The sequence below is a fragment of the Ambystoma mexicanum genome, chromosome 1q, assembly GCF_040938575.1.
Source record: "Ambystoma mexicanum isolate Mex_15411 chromosome 1q, UKY_AmexF1_1, whole genome shotgun sequence".
NCBI classification, from domain to species: domain Eukaryota; kingdom Metazoa; phylum Chordata; class Amphibia; order Caudata; family Ambystomatidae; genus Ambystoma; species Ambystoma mexicanum.
Window position 1 is genome coordinate 1,341,405,938 of NC_090922.1, and position 15,336 is coordinate 1,341,421,273.

Sequence of the window (15,336 nt, forward strand, 5' to 3'; positions counted from 1 at the left end):
CTCGCACTTTCAGTTTCGGGTCCTGCCGTTTGGATTGACCTCCGCCCCAAGGGTTTTCACCAAGCTCATGGTGGTGGTGGCAGCGCAACTCAGGAAAGGGGGGATTCACGTCTACCCATACCTGGACGATTGGTTGATCAGGGGGAGCTCTTCCGAGCAAGTCCTGGATCATCTATCCGTCACCTGCCACTCCCTTCACAAGCTGGGCTTCTCACTCAATTGTTCCATTTGACACCAACGCAGCGGCTCCAGTACATCGGAGCAGTGCTCAACACATCCCTGGGGCAGTGTTTTCCTCCCCAGATGAGGGCTCTTCACATTCAGCAGATGGTGCACAAGTTTCAACTTGCCCAGAATCTCCCAGTGTCCGAGTTATTGAGACTGCTCGGCCTCATGGCATCCTGCATTCTTCTTGTGCCAGAGGCTCGTCTGCGGATGAGATCTTTGCAGTGGGCACTCAAGCTCCAGTGGTCTCAGTCCTCTGGCAGGCTGTCAGTCCCTGTTCAGGTGCCGCCCTCGGTCGCCCAGGACCTTCTGTGGTAGGCCGTCTAAGGCAATCTGATGAAGGGGGCCCCATTTTGGCTGCCCTGGCCAGAGGTGACGATAGTGACGGACTCATCCCTCACGGGATGGGGAGCTCATGCCAACGAGTTGACAGTCAGCGGTCGTTGGTCTCCGTCGGAGTCCAGACTCCATATCAATCTGTTGGAGCTGAGGGCAGTCAGGCTTCCCCTGAAGGCTTTTCTGCAGACTGTGCGAGGAAAGAGTGTCCTGATTCTAACGGACAACACGGTGGCCATGCACTACCTCAACAAAAAGGGGAGGGTGGGGGGGCAGGGTCACTTCCTCTGTGCAGGGAGGCGATGCAGCAGGAAGTTTCGATCTCGGCTGTTTATCTAGCCGGAGACGACAACGAGACGGCGGACGCTCTGAGCAGGCAGAGCACGATCTCTCACGAGTGGCAGCTGGCTCAGGAGATTCTCCTGGAGATCTTCGCCCTTTGGGGGACCCCTCAAGTAGATCTCTTCGCCTCCAGCGTCAACCGGAAGTGCAAAAGGTTTTGCTCGCTGGAATTTCCTCCAAAAGGAGCCTTAGGAGATGCGTTCGTGGTGGAGTGGTCATTCCCACTGCTGTACGCGTTTCCTCCAGTCCCCGTCATCCCGCAAGTACTGCGGAGGTTACGGAGGTTCGGTTCCCGGATGATCCTCATTGCTCCGGCGTGGGCCCAGAGGACGTGGTACCCGGACCTTCTCGACTTGTCCATCTGCCCTCCACGTCGTCTTCCCTACCGAGACGATCTGCTCTCACGGGAGGGGGGGGGACAGGTTCTCCATCCAGAGGTCAGATCCCTCAACCTTCACACTTGGCTTCTGAAAGGTTGAGGTATAAGGATTGGGACCTCCCTGAAGACGTGATGGAGGTGTTGCTTTCGACCAGGCGGCCGGCAACAAAGTCTCTGTACCGTTGCCGTTGGAGAAAGTTCTGCGACTGGTGCCGAGTTAAGAATGTGGATCCTTTTGAATGTGACATTCCCATGGTTCTGTCTTTCTTTGGCCCACAGGAACCATTAAAGGTTACCTGGCAGCGCTGTCCATCTTTAAGCGCTCGTCTGAATCATGTTCCTATTTTAAGATTCCTTTAATTTCTCAGTTTCTGAAAGGGCTCACTAATGTGTTCCCTCCGTCACCTTTTCTGGTGCCCGGTTGGGATTTGAACCTTGCTCTTAAGTTTCTAATGGGTGCTCGGTTTGAGCCTTTACATTCTTGCCCTTTGAGACTGCTAACTCTTAAAACTGTGTTTTTGGTTGCGGTTACTTCCGCTCACAGAGTGAGTGAGTTACAGGCACTTTCAGTTAAGCTACCCTTCACTGTGTTTCATAAGGACAGGGTTGTCCTTAGAGTTCGTCCTTCCTTTCTTCCGAAGGTGGTTTCAGAATTTCATTTAAGCCAGAAGGTTGTTCTTCCTGCGTTCTATCCTCCTCCACATCGTGGTAAGGAAAAGGAGAGGCTCCATAGGCTTGATCCTAGGAGAGCGTTGAGCTTTTATTTTTCACGCATGTCTCGGGTCAGAGTGGACGATCAACTTTTCATTGATTACGCTGGAAAGCGTTTGGGACAAGCTGTGACGAAACAGACTTTGTCTCGGATTATTTTAGCTATCTCCGAGTGTTACTGCTTGGCAGGTAAGGACCCTCCGGCTGGCTTGCGGGCCCATTCTACCAGGGGAGTGGCTGCGTCTACTGCCCTGCAGAGGGGTGTTCCTATTTGTCACATCTGTGATGCAGTCACTGGGCTTCAGTACATACTTTTGTACGTCACTACTCCCTCGATTCCATCAGAGGGCAGGATCTGGCCTTTGGCAAGGCAGTCCTATATTCCACAATTTGATTGGGCATGGTAAATTTGTGTTCTAAATTCTTTTCCCACCTCCTTGCTTGGTACTGCTTAGGGAGTCGGTCATAGATCTGGAATACGTTGGAGGACCCAATCCCCTCGAAGAACAAGTTACTTTCTTACCTGGTAACGTTCTTTCGATGGGATGGTCCGACGACGTATTCCATATCGCTCCCTCTCTACCTTCCCTGCTGCAGAATTTCTTTTGCGATTGCAGCTTGTGTTCCGCAAGGCCTTGTGTGTCTGACTGGCAGAAAACTGGTGGCACACGTTCTGGGGGAAAAAACTATAACTGAGGCTATGGGCGTTGTGCGTCCTACTTATCACATCGGGTGATGTCGGCTGTCGGAGGAGGTCCTCGGGGACGGCGCATCATTGTCATCAATGCAGGACGCAGACGCCGAAGATTTTCCAAAGCAGCACAGCTGTGGACATTACCTGTCATAGATATGGAATACGTCGTCGGACCATCCCATCGAAAGAATGTTACCAGGTAAGAAAGTAACTTGTTCTTTGTATTTGTATTTATTTTATTTGTATTGCGCACCTGGCCCTGGGGCATCTGGGCACTTTTTTTTAATGAGTGCATACCGTTGCATAGGGATACATACTGATTGTTCATCATTTACATGGTAATAGCAAGTAAAATACACAATATTGAACAGGTACTAAGGTTGAGCATAGGATACATAAGGATTGTTCATCATGTACATGGTAATAACAACTACATACACAGTATTGGACAAGTATAGGTTGAGCAAATTACAGTGAGTGTAGATACAGTAAGGTAGGCGAGGTGAAATGGAGGGGCTTTTTGAAGCTTAAATCTGGGAATCGATAGAGTGGGCTTGTGCAGATCTTAGGGGTCTAGTGGATGTGTGAGCAGAAAATCGGGTAGTGAGGTATACCGGGCCGAGTTCAATGCAAAGGTTTTAAGGGAAATTCTGTGCTCTACAGATAACCAGTGTAGGTTTCGTCTGGTGTCCGACGTGTGAAGTTTCCTTGGAATGTTGAGGGCGGTCGGACGGCATTGTTCTGTGTGGAACTTGTTGATGTTTTTTTGGCTAGTCCCTAGGTAAATGGCGTTGCAGTAATCAATTTTGGCCATAACAAGGCTTCTGGCAAGGGTAATACAGTTAGGTGCAGTGAGGAAGGGCCTACACGCAGTAATAAGTTTACATATGTAAGCTGAGGCTGCTACCACGACATTAGGTTGTCTCGTGAGCGACAATGTGGCGTCAAGGTAGAAATCTAACGTTTTGGTGTCCTTGGAGACCTTGATGGTGTTGCCATCGATAATGAAAGATTTGAAGGCATTGTCCAATTTGTTGAGTCTAACGTGTGAGCCGAGGATAAGTAACTCAGTTTATTCATCATTAAGGCAGAGCCCATCATGCGCCATCCAGGCTTGAATGACTGTGTAAACTTTGTTAAGAGCTGTTGTGTTTGTTGCATAGTCACCAGTGATAGGGATAAGTATCTGGGTGTCGTCTGCATAATTTGTATACGTGACACCTAGATAGTTGAGAATGTTGAAGAGAGGCTTCGTAAATACATTATATAGAGTGGGGGAAGACACACGGCCCTTGTGGGACACCGCAAAGGACAGGTGACGGTTCAGCAGAAGCAGAAGTTGAGAAGGCCCTCATGGTTCTGTTTGCCAAGAAGGATTTGATCCAGGAAGTAGCTTCATCTGAGAAGTGGACAGCTGTTTTCAGGTGGTGGCAGATAGTTTGGTGGTTGACCAAGTCAAAAGTTGCCGATAAGTCAAGCAGAAGTAGGATAATTTGCCCTTGTCTTTTATATCTTGAATTTGTGTTATAAGGTCAATTAGGGCAATCTCAAGTTTGCAAGCTCTGTGGCCCCTTTCTAGATAAGGATGTCTGCTGGAGTTCTTTTCAAAGCTTTGTACATCAGCTGAATTATACAATGGCAAAAATAGCTATGCTCCTTTCATCCAGATTTAAGGGCTGACCTTTTAGGAGTACGGTGATGCTGTTTGGGATTAGCACATGGACAATGTGTGAGCTGTCCCTGCTGGGGTTCTATTAGAGCCATGAAGTTGCAACTTCACCCATTAACAACCATTGACACTACAAAAGAGTGAAGAGGAGAGGCTCTATTTCTGAGTTAGATGGGGTTGACTGGCTTGTGCTAGAGTATTTACATATTGTCTACATCTTGGTATATTTTCTGCGGATGAATGTGAGAGAATGGCATTTGTGTTGTTTTGAAGCTGGTTCCTAACACTAGAAAAAGACATACTTTTAGGCCATGTGAGCTCATTTCGGGTGCCTGTTCATTTGCTGCCTTCTTGTGGTGCTTCAGTTATTGGGATAACTGCTCTCTAAAAGTCTGACCCTGTAATGTTCAGTACATGCAATTTAGGGGCATGGTCCTGCTATCTAAATCCCGACCACGTACATTCCAATATGTGGGCTTTCGGGAGCTAGCTCTTCTGCCCAAAGCCTGACCATGTGTGGTGTAGGATGTACCATTTCGGGCTATTTCTATGTTGTATAAATTCAGACCACATAAAGTGAAGTATTTGCACAGAGAAAGGGACTCTGAGAGTATGTCTGACCTTCTTTCCTAAGGTAGTGTTAGATCATCAGTGGATTGCATTCTCCCACAGATTCCTCCTAGATTATCGCCTCAGTATCAGCTGCTCAGAAAATTTCGACAGGGTACTTAGCGTGGCTCGATTTAATCTCTAGACTTTCTTGTGACTCGACCACGCCACTTCTCAACCCGGGATGTGACGTTGATCATTGTACTTAAGGAATGCACTGTGCCCCAGTCCCTCCAGGGCCCGCTAACATATTCAGCATCTCCAGTGACCAGCTACCACGAGGAACCGAGCCAGAAGCAGCCAAATCTGCTTTGCTATGATAAAAGTTAGTTCCATCTGTATTCTCAAACTCTGATGCCACTGAAACATGGCTCCATGGAAAATAGTTTGGGTAAGTAGGTATAGAACAATTGATAAGGCATGGATGAAGCAGTGAGACACTGAGTTGGTGGATCTGGGAATATGGGCAGACTTCAGCGTTTACGTACTTAATACAAGAAACACATGAACCATTTGAGGCACAGAGACCGACAAAAGCAATTTTAGTTTATGCATGGACATTCTGATGGACGTTTCCAGAATGCCATGTAACTACTTTGGATGACATGCTTGTCATTTCAGGGCAGCTGTAGAAAAACCATAACATTTTGATTCTTTCTTTTTCAGATGCATATGGAAGAGCCGTGCTTCGACATCTTACGAACTAAGCAAACCTTGGGGTGAGATTAACATTTGTGCATAAGTTATATTGATTTTTGGTTAATTCCTTACATCTTTCTCCCTTCTAAGGTTTTTGTTGTCATGTTTCTTTTATTCCTGGTTTGTATTTGTTGTGATGTTTTGTGCACTAAGCAGAGGAGCTTCACAGCAAGGAATATAACCATCCTCCGAATTGTCATCAAGCACATGTTGGTTAGCAATGGCAAATGACCTACAAATAGAGCATTTTAAAAGTTATTTTTTATGAGGGAGTGTATTGATTCCATGATTTATCCTAACCTAGTGTTCAATAATGCCTGCTTATGGGCATCAGACATTTTTTTTTTTATTATTAGATGTTCAGAAACGGCACAGTAGGTTTTTCAGTTGGTGTGTACTAATTCCTTGATAAGTAAAAGCACACACACACATCGGGATCTGAGCTGAGACAACTAAGTTGGTCTCCTATTTAAACTGAGCATTCAATTGCTGAGGGTTGGTTCAGACCTGTACATCTAAAAGAGAAAGACTTCCAACCTTCTAACATGTGTCTGTCTGTGCTGGGTTTATGATGCTCCAACCTAACTGTGAAGCTGCTACGTGCTATACAACAAACAAATGAAGTGATACATAATTTGGAGACAGATGTAAAGATGAAGTATTAACAGTTCTCCAGCATGGGATCTTTCATGGATTTACATGCTTATTCCCTGTCAGGCTGCGGATCCTCGCTAACAATAAAGCAGTTTTGCCTTACATTTCAAAACTTCTTGGACTTGAATAGCCCTTTGCTGTCACTTTGGGTCATACTGCTCCAGCCAATGACAGTGGTCCTCAATTAGCACCACCCCTGGGGGCCTTCTTCAGGTTTTTACTGCGCGTTAGCGTGTTGGGAGGCCTTGTGTTTCGCTCCTTGAAAATCTCAGTATTTCATCTGTTTTTGGTAGAATGCTTTCAGTTTTTCTTCATTATTGGTCACCGTTGTGACTGCTGGTAGCAGGGACCTGTTTTCGGTGGAGATCTGAACATTCGAAGATATTCCCATCACGGGAGGCCTTCTCTGTGTGACCATGGCAGACGCCAGCAAGAAAAGTCTCTTCAGGTACTGCTCTTAAGTGTCGCCTCAAGAACATTTTTGTCGACGACCGACCTGTAAAATGCATTTGTCTGCACCCAGACCACAAAGTGGACAACTGCTCCATTTGCCAGTCTTCCACGGAAACTCGTAAGGATCGCCATAGAAGGTTGGTGGCTTGGCTGGAGGAGGGTGGCCGGGCCTCTGACTCAGCATCGGTCCAAAGTCATGCCTCTGTTTAGGTTGGCAGACCTGCAGAACGGACTCAAGGACACTTCCCTGGGGAAGAAACCTAAATGGGGTCATGCAGCGAAGGCTTCCACTGTCTCCCCCCCCCCCCCCAAACACCCATTGACAACATCCACATCAACGGCACTGCCCAACAGCCGCGTCATCTACATCCACTACGACGAAACATGCCACCCACTCTTCAGAGAAGAGATGCCTGACGACTACCACTACGACATTGGCGACCCAGTCGACCATCCACACTAAGTTAATAAGCCATAGAAAATAGTCAATGCCAATTACTTTGTCCACAACCTTGTTTACAATGGTCCCATCAACGACCCAGTCAACGGTCCATAAGGTGAAGTCAGCCTCTTCGTCGACGACTGCTCAGTCAACGATCGCTTCGTCAACCACTTTGATAATTATGACCACGATCGCCAGAATTGCTCTGCCTCCAAGGCCAGCATTCGCACCATTGTTGCCTACGACAACTTAGTTGACTCCACAGGCACCAGTGCTCGCTACGATCCCAAGCAGCACAAATGTGGATGAAGAGATGCCTCCAACACTCCTCTTTCCACCACAACCTACTAAGACAAAACAGCTCTTCACCCCCGTACCTATGTCAACTGAGACAGCACCACCTTCGCAAGTATTGCAAGATGGTGTTTTCTCAGGAGATGAAGGGCCTCTGGAGTCTTTATTCTCTGAGCAAGAAGAAATGGAGGACAAACCAGATCCGTTTCTGTCAGCTCCTCACAAGTCAATCCGTACACCTGTTCCACCAGTGGCTGTGCCTACAGTTAGCATGGGAACTCCATCGGCACCCAGGGACCTGTCACTAAACATTCTATATACTTTGCAGACTTCAGTCACTGAGCTACAGTAGACGCTGCCTCCTCCAACCCCTCAGGGTGCAACTCAAGGTGCTCCCTGTAGCGGACACTCGCGTGAGGCAGTGGCTCCACCAACCCGCCCTTTGAGACTGGCTCTATCTTCTCTATTGTTGGCTGGCCCCCTGGCTACCCTCACGGACACAGGCACAGGTCCAGATACGGATGCATCCCTGGACACCTATGCTGCTACTGACAAGTATGATGACTTGGTCCCAGCAGATGGTGATCCCCCAGACATGTTCAAGATTTTCGCCTCCGGACGAAATAGGCTCTTTTTACGCTGTGATGACACAAGCTGTGAAGCTTTTTGACCTTGTTCCTGAAGAACAGTAGATGGAATGTTTCCTATTACAAAGGCGGGACATCTCAAGAAAATCTGTGGTAGCCATCCCAATGCTTGGCGACATCTGGGAGGATGGTCTACTGGTTATGAGGAACCATTGCTCCACACCACCAAAGAACGACTGATTGGACAAGAAATCCAAGGTCACAGACGCCGCTCCCAAATGTCTTCGTAGTCAGCCAGGTCCTGACTCCATGTTCTGAGTCGCGGCAAGAAAAAGGTTGGCAAACCTCTCCTCCCCTTCCATGTTGCCCCCAGACAAGGACGGCAAGCAGCTGGATGCTTTTGGAAAGCGTGTAATCACCACAGCCACAACCACCATTAAGGCCACCAATTCTTTAGCTATCTTCTCCAGGTACGATAGGGAATTATGGTACAAGGTGGGTCCATTCTTAGATTTCCTGCCTGGTGATGAGCAAGAGGAGGCTCTGGCTTTGCTACGTGAAGGGGAGACGGCGTCAGATGGTGCCATCACTGTGGCTCTGGTCATTGCAGTACAGGTTTCTGCCAGATGAGTAACAGAGCGCTCCTGAGGCCGTAGGGCTGGATGAAAGCCACAAACCTTTGCCCTGATGTGCAGCCTAAGGTAATAGACATGCTTTTGATGGGTTGTGCCTCTTTGGAAAGAAGGTTGAAGACACTTTTAGCCATCACAACAGACATACACTGCTCATTCCCTGGTTACCTACAAAAGAAAAGGCAGTCCTTTCGGTCCAGTAAGGGCAGATTGACCAGGACCTTTTATAGATTTTCGGCCTTCCTATCGTCAACCTTGCTGTACCTGCTCGCAGGAGGTGTACAGAAGGAGGTTGCAAGCCTATAACGGTACGCAACAAAGACATGGTGCTTCCACTCGCTTGCAAACCCCAAAGCAGGCCAGACTAGCGCCATGTCCCAAGCACCCACTTCAGCACCCGAGTGGGAGGCCGGCTTTCAGTTTGTCGAACAGTGGCACAACATCACCACTGACAAATGTGTGCTTAATATCGTCTGGCAGGGTCACACGCTGGAATTCTAAGACAAATGCCCCTCCGTTCCACCAGTACGTAGACAGGAGCGACATCTGTCCATTCCTTATACAAGAAATTCAGTCCCTACTTCAAAAGGGGTGGGGGCCATAGAAGCTGTTCCATCGCACCTCCTGGAGTGTACTGTTTCCTGGTGTGCTTCAAGTCAGGCGAGTGGAGACCCACCCTGGACCTCTGGGAACTCAACAAGTTCCTCAAATCGTAGACGTTCTGCATGGTCACACTTCAGCATGTGCTAGAACAACTAGAGTAAGGAGATTTCCCTTTTTCCCTGGATTTGGAGGATGCATACATCCACATTCCCATCCATCGGAAGCACAGGAACTTCCATCGCTTTGTCGTGCAGGAGTAGCACTACCAGTTCAAAGCTCTGCCATTCGGGCTAAAGTCAGCTCCAAGGGTATTTACCAAGTGCCTAGCACCTCTAGACGCCCATCTGCGCCGCACAGGAATCTGTTTTCCCATACCTAGACAACTGACTGATCAGGGCGCAGTCTCACCAATTAGTCTTGCAGCACACCGAGCAGACCATCGAGTTCCTGACTTGACTGGGATTCTCCATCTACTTTCCGAAAGTCATCCTTGTTGCCATCTCAGAACGCTTTGTTCCTGGGCTCACAATTGGACACACTACAGTGCCTGGCTGCCCCCTCAGAGGAGAGGATTAAGACCATATTCTGCAACATTCAGCAGCTGTCCTCTCTCCAACTGACAACAGTTTGCTCATTTAAGTCACTACTGGGGATGATGTCCTCATGTATCCCGTTACTTCCTCAATGCAGACTGCATATGAGGCCTCGCCAAGAAGTTCTTGGATGCCAGGTGGCAACAAGGGTCTGGTTCCTGGAACAAGATCACGCTCAACCCAGCATTTTGCCGAACTCTGCATTGGTGGAATCATCGGCAACACCTTACGCAAGGTGCTCCTTTTCACCCATCAACACATCGGGCAAAAGTAACAGACGCCTCCTCGGAAGGTTTGGGAGCACACACTGGAAAATTTCACACCAGTGGGCTCTGGCAGCCGGAAGATGAGATACTGCACATCGATGTGTTGGAGCGCTGAGCTGTGTTCTGGGCCCTCTGGTCTTTCCAACCCCAACTCGCGAGCAAAGTGGTTCACCTCTTCAGACAACATGACCATGATGCTCTACATCAGGAGGCACGGAGGGTTATGCTCTCCCATTCTGTCCAAGGAAGCACAGACACTGTTGCACTGGGCTCTGTCCAAGGGCACGTTCCTCGTTCCGTTTCACCTGGCTGGTGTCCAAAATACCATTGTGGATTCCCTCAGCAGGAAACTGCGTTCTTGCCACGAATGGGAATTCGGTCAAGATTGACTTCTTAATCTTTTCTCAAGGTGGGTGCACCCGTAGATCAAGTTTTTTTACCACATTGGGCAACTCCAAAATTTGCCAGCAGGTATCTTCAAGTTGGAAGCTTGGGGGCTGCGTTTCTCCATTTCCTGTTTGGACTGGTTTCTGTACGCATTCCCTCCGATCCTGTTCAATGCACTCAAGAGTCTGTACAGGATGATTCTTGTGGCGTCAGAATGCCATGCCAAATTTGCTATTCCGACCTTCATCTCTCAGGAGCACCCTGCATTAGACTGACTCCTCTCCCAAATCTACTCTCCAGAGAAGGAGGACCCGTTCTACACCATGACCCAGCATCCCTGAAGTTGATGGCTTGGCTGCTGCAGACCTAGAATGTGGACACTTTGCATTGCCTTTAGAATGCAGAAAAATTCTTAAAGGCTAGAGCTCTGTCTACCCTCTCCTACTACAAGCACAAGTAGAAGCGTTTCACTATATGGTGTCATTCGCAACCGCTCAACCCTGTTCGAATCAAAGCTGATCAAATACTGCCATTTCTTCTATCACTGGCGCAAGAGTGATTGACTCACACATCCATTAAAGTCCACCTCGCTGCGATATCCTGCTATACTCGCCCAGCTGGATAACCTTCCCTGTGGTCTCATAGGCTAGTGAGGGAGTTTCTCAAAGGTCTGTTCCATGCATTCCCTCGAGTAAAGACACCAGCTCTGGCGTGGGAGCATAATGTGGTGTTCTGAAAGTTAATGGGCCCTCCTTTTGAGCCGCTAAAACAGGCTCCTCTGAAATTTCTCTCTTGGATGACTGCTTTTCTGGTGGCTATTACATCGGCCAGACGTGTTGGAGAGTTCCAAGCTCTCTTGCAAGCCGCCGTATTTGACTTTTCGTCACACCAGGGTGATGCTGAGAACTCATCCTTCGTTCATGCCTAAAGTTATCATTATACCTCCCTCTCCGGCGAAGACGGTATTGCATTCGCTGGATGTTGCCCGTGTTTTGAAGTTTTTTATATTGCACGTACAAAAGCCATTTTACTCTTACCTAAAATTAAACGAGCTAAAGCCAGAGGATCTAGTTTCCCCTACATCGCAATTAAACAGTGGAACTGCCTCCTCCCTCGCTGAGAGCAGAAAACTCTTACTGGGTATTCTGAAAAGTATTAAAAACACAGTTGTTGGGGGGTGTGGTACAAGCCCCGTCACAGATACGGCCACGGGAGAGGTCGGACATCAAGAATGCAGTGGCCGGAGACAGCAAAAGGAGATTCCCCCAAACAGAGCTGAGGCGCACCACCGAGAGGCCCCTCCCCCCTCCGAGCTGGTGACTGTCTCCCTGCCGTGGATGCGGTCGCGGTGCAGAGGCAGGCGACCATAAGTGAAAGCCCCTGGCTGGTGCTGGGGAGCTGCACGGAGAAGCCTCTCTGAGGGGCCCCTCTGCTGCCCCCCTACTCACTCCCTCGGCTAGCGGGGGTCTCCTCTACAGCACGCCCTGCTGGAGCGCATCTAAGGCAGGTAAGGAGTCACCGGGGGGGCGGCGGGAGTGCCTAAACTGGGGGAAAAGGGAGAAGGGGTGAAGCCTACACGACCGAAGCAACAGGAGGTCAGCCCACATAAAAAATCATATGAAAAGTGCACACTGAGGGTCAGGGGCACCCGCGATGCATGTAGCGGCCATGGAGGCTCTTAATTGGGCCCAACACTGCAACTCCTTCTTGGAGATACCCTCTCAACAAGAGAAGCTGGGCTGACGCGGCATCTGGCGTGAGCGGGCCTGAGGAGCTATGTGCCCCGGTGAAGTACCCTACAGGGCCCACTGTATGCATGTCAATTAAAAAGCAGTTGTTCAAGCCTTCAATTAAGCACATCTGTTTAGAGCCTGTGTCAGACTGATCCGGGGCCCTGCGACTAGCGGCAGAAGCGACAAGAGAGTGAGAGGACAACGTAAAACACAGAGAGGGGCTCCAGTGGAAAGGGATACCCCATTGGGGAAAAGCGAAGTCTCCTAACTGGGGAAAACAGCAGTGTTCCTGACAAATCAGGACAAGTAGCCCAGAGGCAGCGGCAAAGGGGGGACCCTGGGCACCTGAGGAAAGGGGGATACCGACCAAGGGTGCCCCTGAGAAGGGCAACACAAGGCAGCAGGACATAAGGAACTTGGTTACACATGCAAGCGTCAAGGACCCAGCGCAGCAACACCAGAGGGGCACTGCAGGCCACAGGTGGAGACCTAGGGGAGGTTGAAGTGTACCCGGCCGCAGACAACAGGAAGGCGCGAGCAGACACACCCAGTTTGGAGGCAACTACCGAGAATATTTCCCTCCCTCGCCCCACCGAATCAACATGTCCAAGCAACTCACAAAGTCGAAGAATCAAGGCTCTGGAGACATCAAGTCCATGATGCAGTCCGCTCAGACCTACAGGCTACAGTCCAGATTCCTTTTCCCCTCCCCCTCCTCCGGGGGGCTTAAGGGAGCTAGAAGACCCATCGATTCGTAGATCGGACCTATCAGCAATGCTGCAAGAGCTCAAAAAGGACATTAAGGGCAGTGCAGCTGATTTAGCCAAATCAATTGCGGATCTCAACAAAGGGGTCATGGCGGTGAAGAAAAGAATCGACGAAGTGGAAACTGTGATGACTGAACATGGTCATGATCAGGTGGTACTATCCAACAGGGTGTATGAACTGGAGCCACAAATGGAGCGTGTCCAGACTAAACAAGAAGATGCTGAAAATGGGTCCAGGCGAAATAACATTCGGATCTGTGGGAGCCCAACATCGGTGATTCCGATCTGCAACAATACGTGATAGATCTATTCCGGCAAATCTTGGGCGAGGACAGAGAAATTATGCTAGACCGGACGCACAGGGTCTACTCCACATTTCAACTAAATCAAAAGCTAACTCTGGATGTGCTGACTCGGATACACCTATTTCATTTGAAGGAGGACATAATGCGGGCTGCCCGTAAAAAAGAACCGCTAAGCTTCCGAACCACATCTATCAAGCTTTTTCAAGACATAGCTCAGGCAACGCTCGCCAAGAGGAAACGGTTGAGGGTGGTCACAGACTGGCTGAGAAATAGGAATGTGAGATACCTGACAAGTCTACGCTTTGAATGGAAAGGCCAAAGGTTTACAGTCACGAAAGAGGAGGACATGGGAGGATCTCATGAGGGAGGAGGAGGGCGGTGAAAGCAACAACAAAGGAGGGTCCTTGTTGGGGAGAATTCTCTGTAAGGCTAATTTCCCAAACCTAGTGAGTCCCCCAGCAGCTATGCTGGATTTTTGGGGTTTATTTTTTTCTCCTGCTAAGAGTGAGACTCTTTTCCTCCCACTCTTAGACATGATTTGAGGTGTTGCTTTGACTTTGACTTTGTATGTGTTTTATGGGCTATGGGGTCCTTTACCCCATAGGGCTTCATGTGTTTTTGGTCTGTGGGTTACACAGCACCCTCTGTGCAGTAACCCAGGGGTGTCGTATCGACCCCCAAACATAGACTCCATACCCTGGGACTGTCTACTGTCTCCCAGGGCAAGTCACCATTGGCTTTACTAGTCTCAAATTGTGAACAGAACCAGTACAAATCATCATATTGTGGACGTACTGGTCGGGGCAATTTGATTGCCCCGGGGTCTGTTGTTCGAGGGGGCAGTGTCAGTCCCCCCCAGACCGAGTTTTTGCTGGTGGCAGTGGATACTACTTTTTATATTCGATCGCGAATATATTTCTATGGGATTTTCCCATTGTTCGAGGCTACCACTTTTTAATATAGCCTCGAACATACCGCCGGTTCATTAAATTAATATTAATTCACCGGTTGGTAATTTTTGCCGAAACTTGGTTGCAAAATGTGTTCGCTTCTGTGACTTCCAACCCAAGTCGAGTCCTTTGTTCCACTTTTTGGCGGGCTACTCCACAGAAGCATCCGAAAGTGGTGCCACTCTGTCTGGGTACCACAGAGGATGTGGCAGGGGGTTTAGGCACCCTGGACTGAGTCGCACTCTTGTGTGTTTGGCCCAAGTGGTGAGCCGCCCGGCATGTTTGATGGACAGATAGGCTGAATGTATTGGGGTTTTCTGCATAAAAGCAGGGCTTTGGGGACTGGAACTTCAGAAGTCGCCAAAAGACCTAAAGAATCCGAGGAGGGAGAAGCCGAGCCGACCTGCAACGATGACACCACCGGTGGAGCCCTGCGGAACCGTCTCACCACTATTCCCGACGACACAGGAGATCTCCAGCCCGGAGAATCTTCTTCCTTTGACTGGTGGGGATAACCAGTTTGCCCGTTTTTTCGCCTTCCTGGACAATCTCGTGTCCGCCTTGCCCGTGCCAAGCACCCCGGCAACCGGAATACCACAGATCACCACTACCGCGAAGAACAGGGTGGTACCTTGTAACCAGGAAACTCGGCCGCTAGTTTCTTCCCTGGCAGCGCAACGACCTTCACCTTTCCTCCAATTTGAGACCTCTTCTTCCTCTGAATGAAACACCGACTTGCGCCCGCTGCCAGGAACAACTGCCCCCGCTGGAGCATTCTTCCCACTTTCAGGTACTGTGTCCCGCCTGGCTTCCCTTGCGACAGATCGTTCGGGGTGACAGTAAATTCTCGACTTTCTAACCTGGGCTAGCCTGGGGCCTGTTAACTAACTTTTTCTGACTTAATCTCAATCTTTTGTGAACTTTCTACAAAGACTCTTTGGGCATAACCCCACTGTGTGATCCTGGACACATTTCGCTTGCTCTCTCTAAGAGTGGGCCTGGTATT

At 49.2% G+C, this 15,336-nt stretch overlaps 1 protein-coding gene across 1 annotated transcript in view; it reads left to right on the forward strand.

Annotated features, from left to right (window-relative positions):
* NRDC (nardilysin convertase) overlaps positions 1-15,336 on the forward strand; it is a 1,236,039-nt gene that overhangs the window by 832,034 nt on the left and 388,669 nt on the right. Inside the window, exon 26 of the mRNA XM_069642204.1 lies at positions 5,632-5,684. Within this exon, the coding sequence (XP_069498305.1) occupies positions 5,632-5,684 (53 nt within the window). The remainder of the gene's footprint in view (positions 1-5,631; positions 5,685-15,336) is intronic.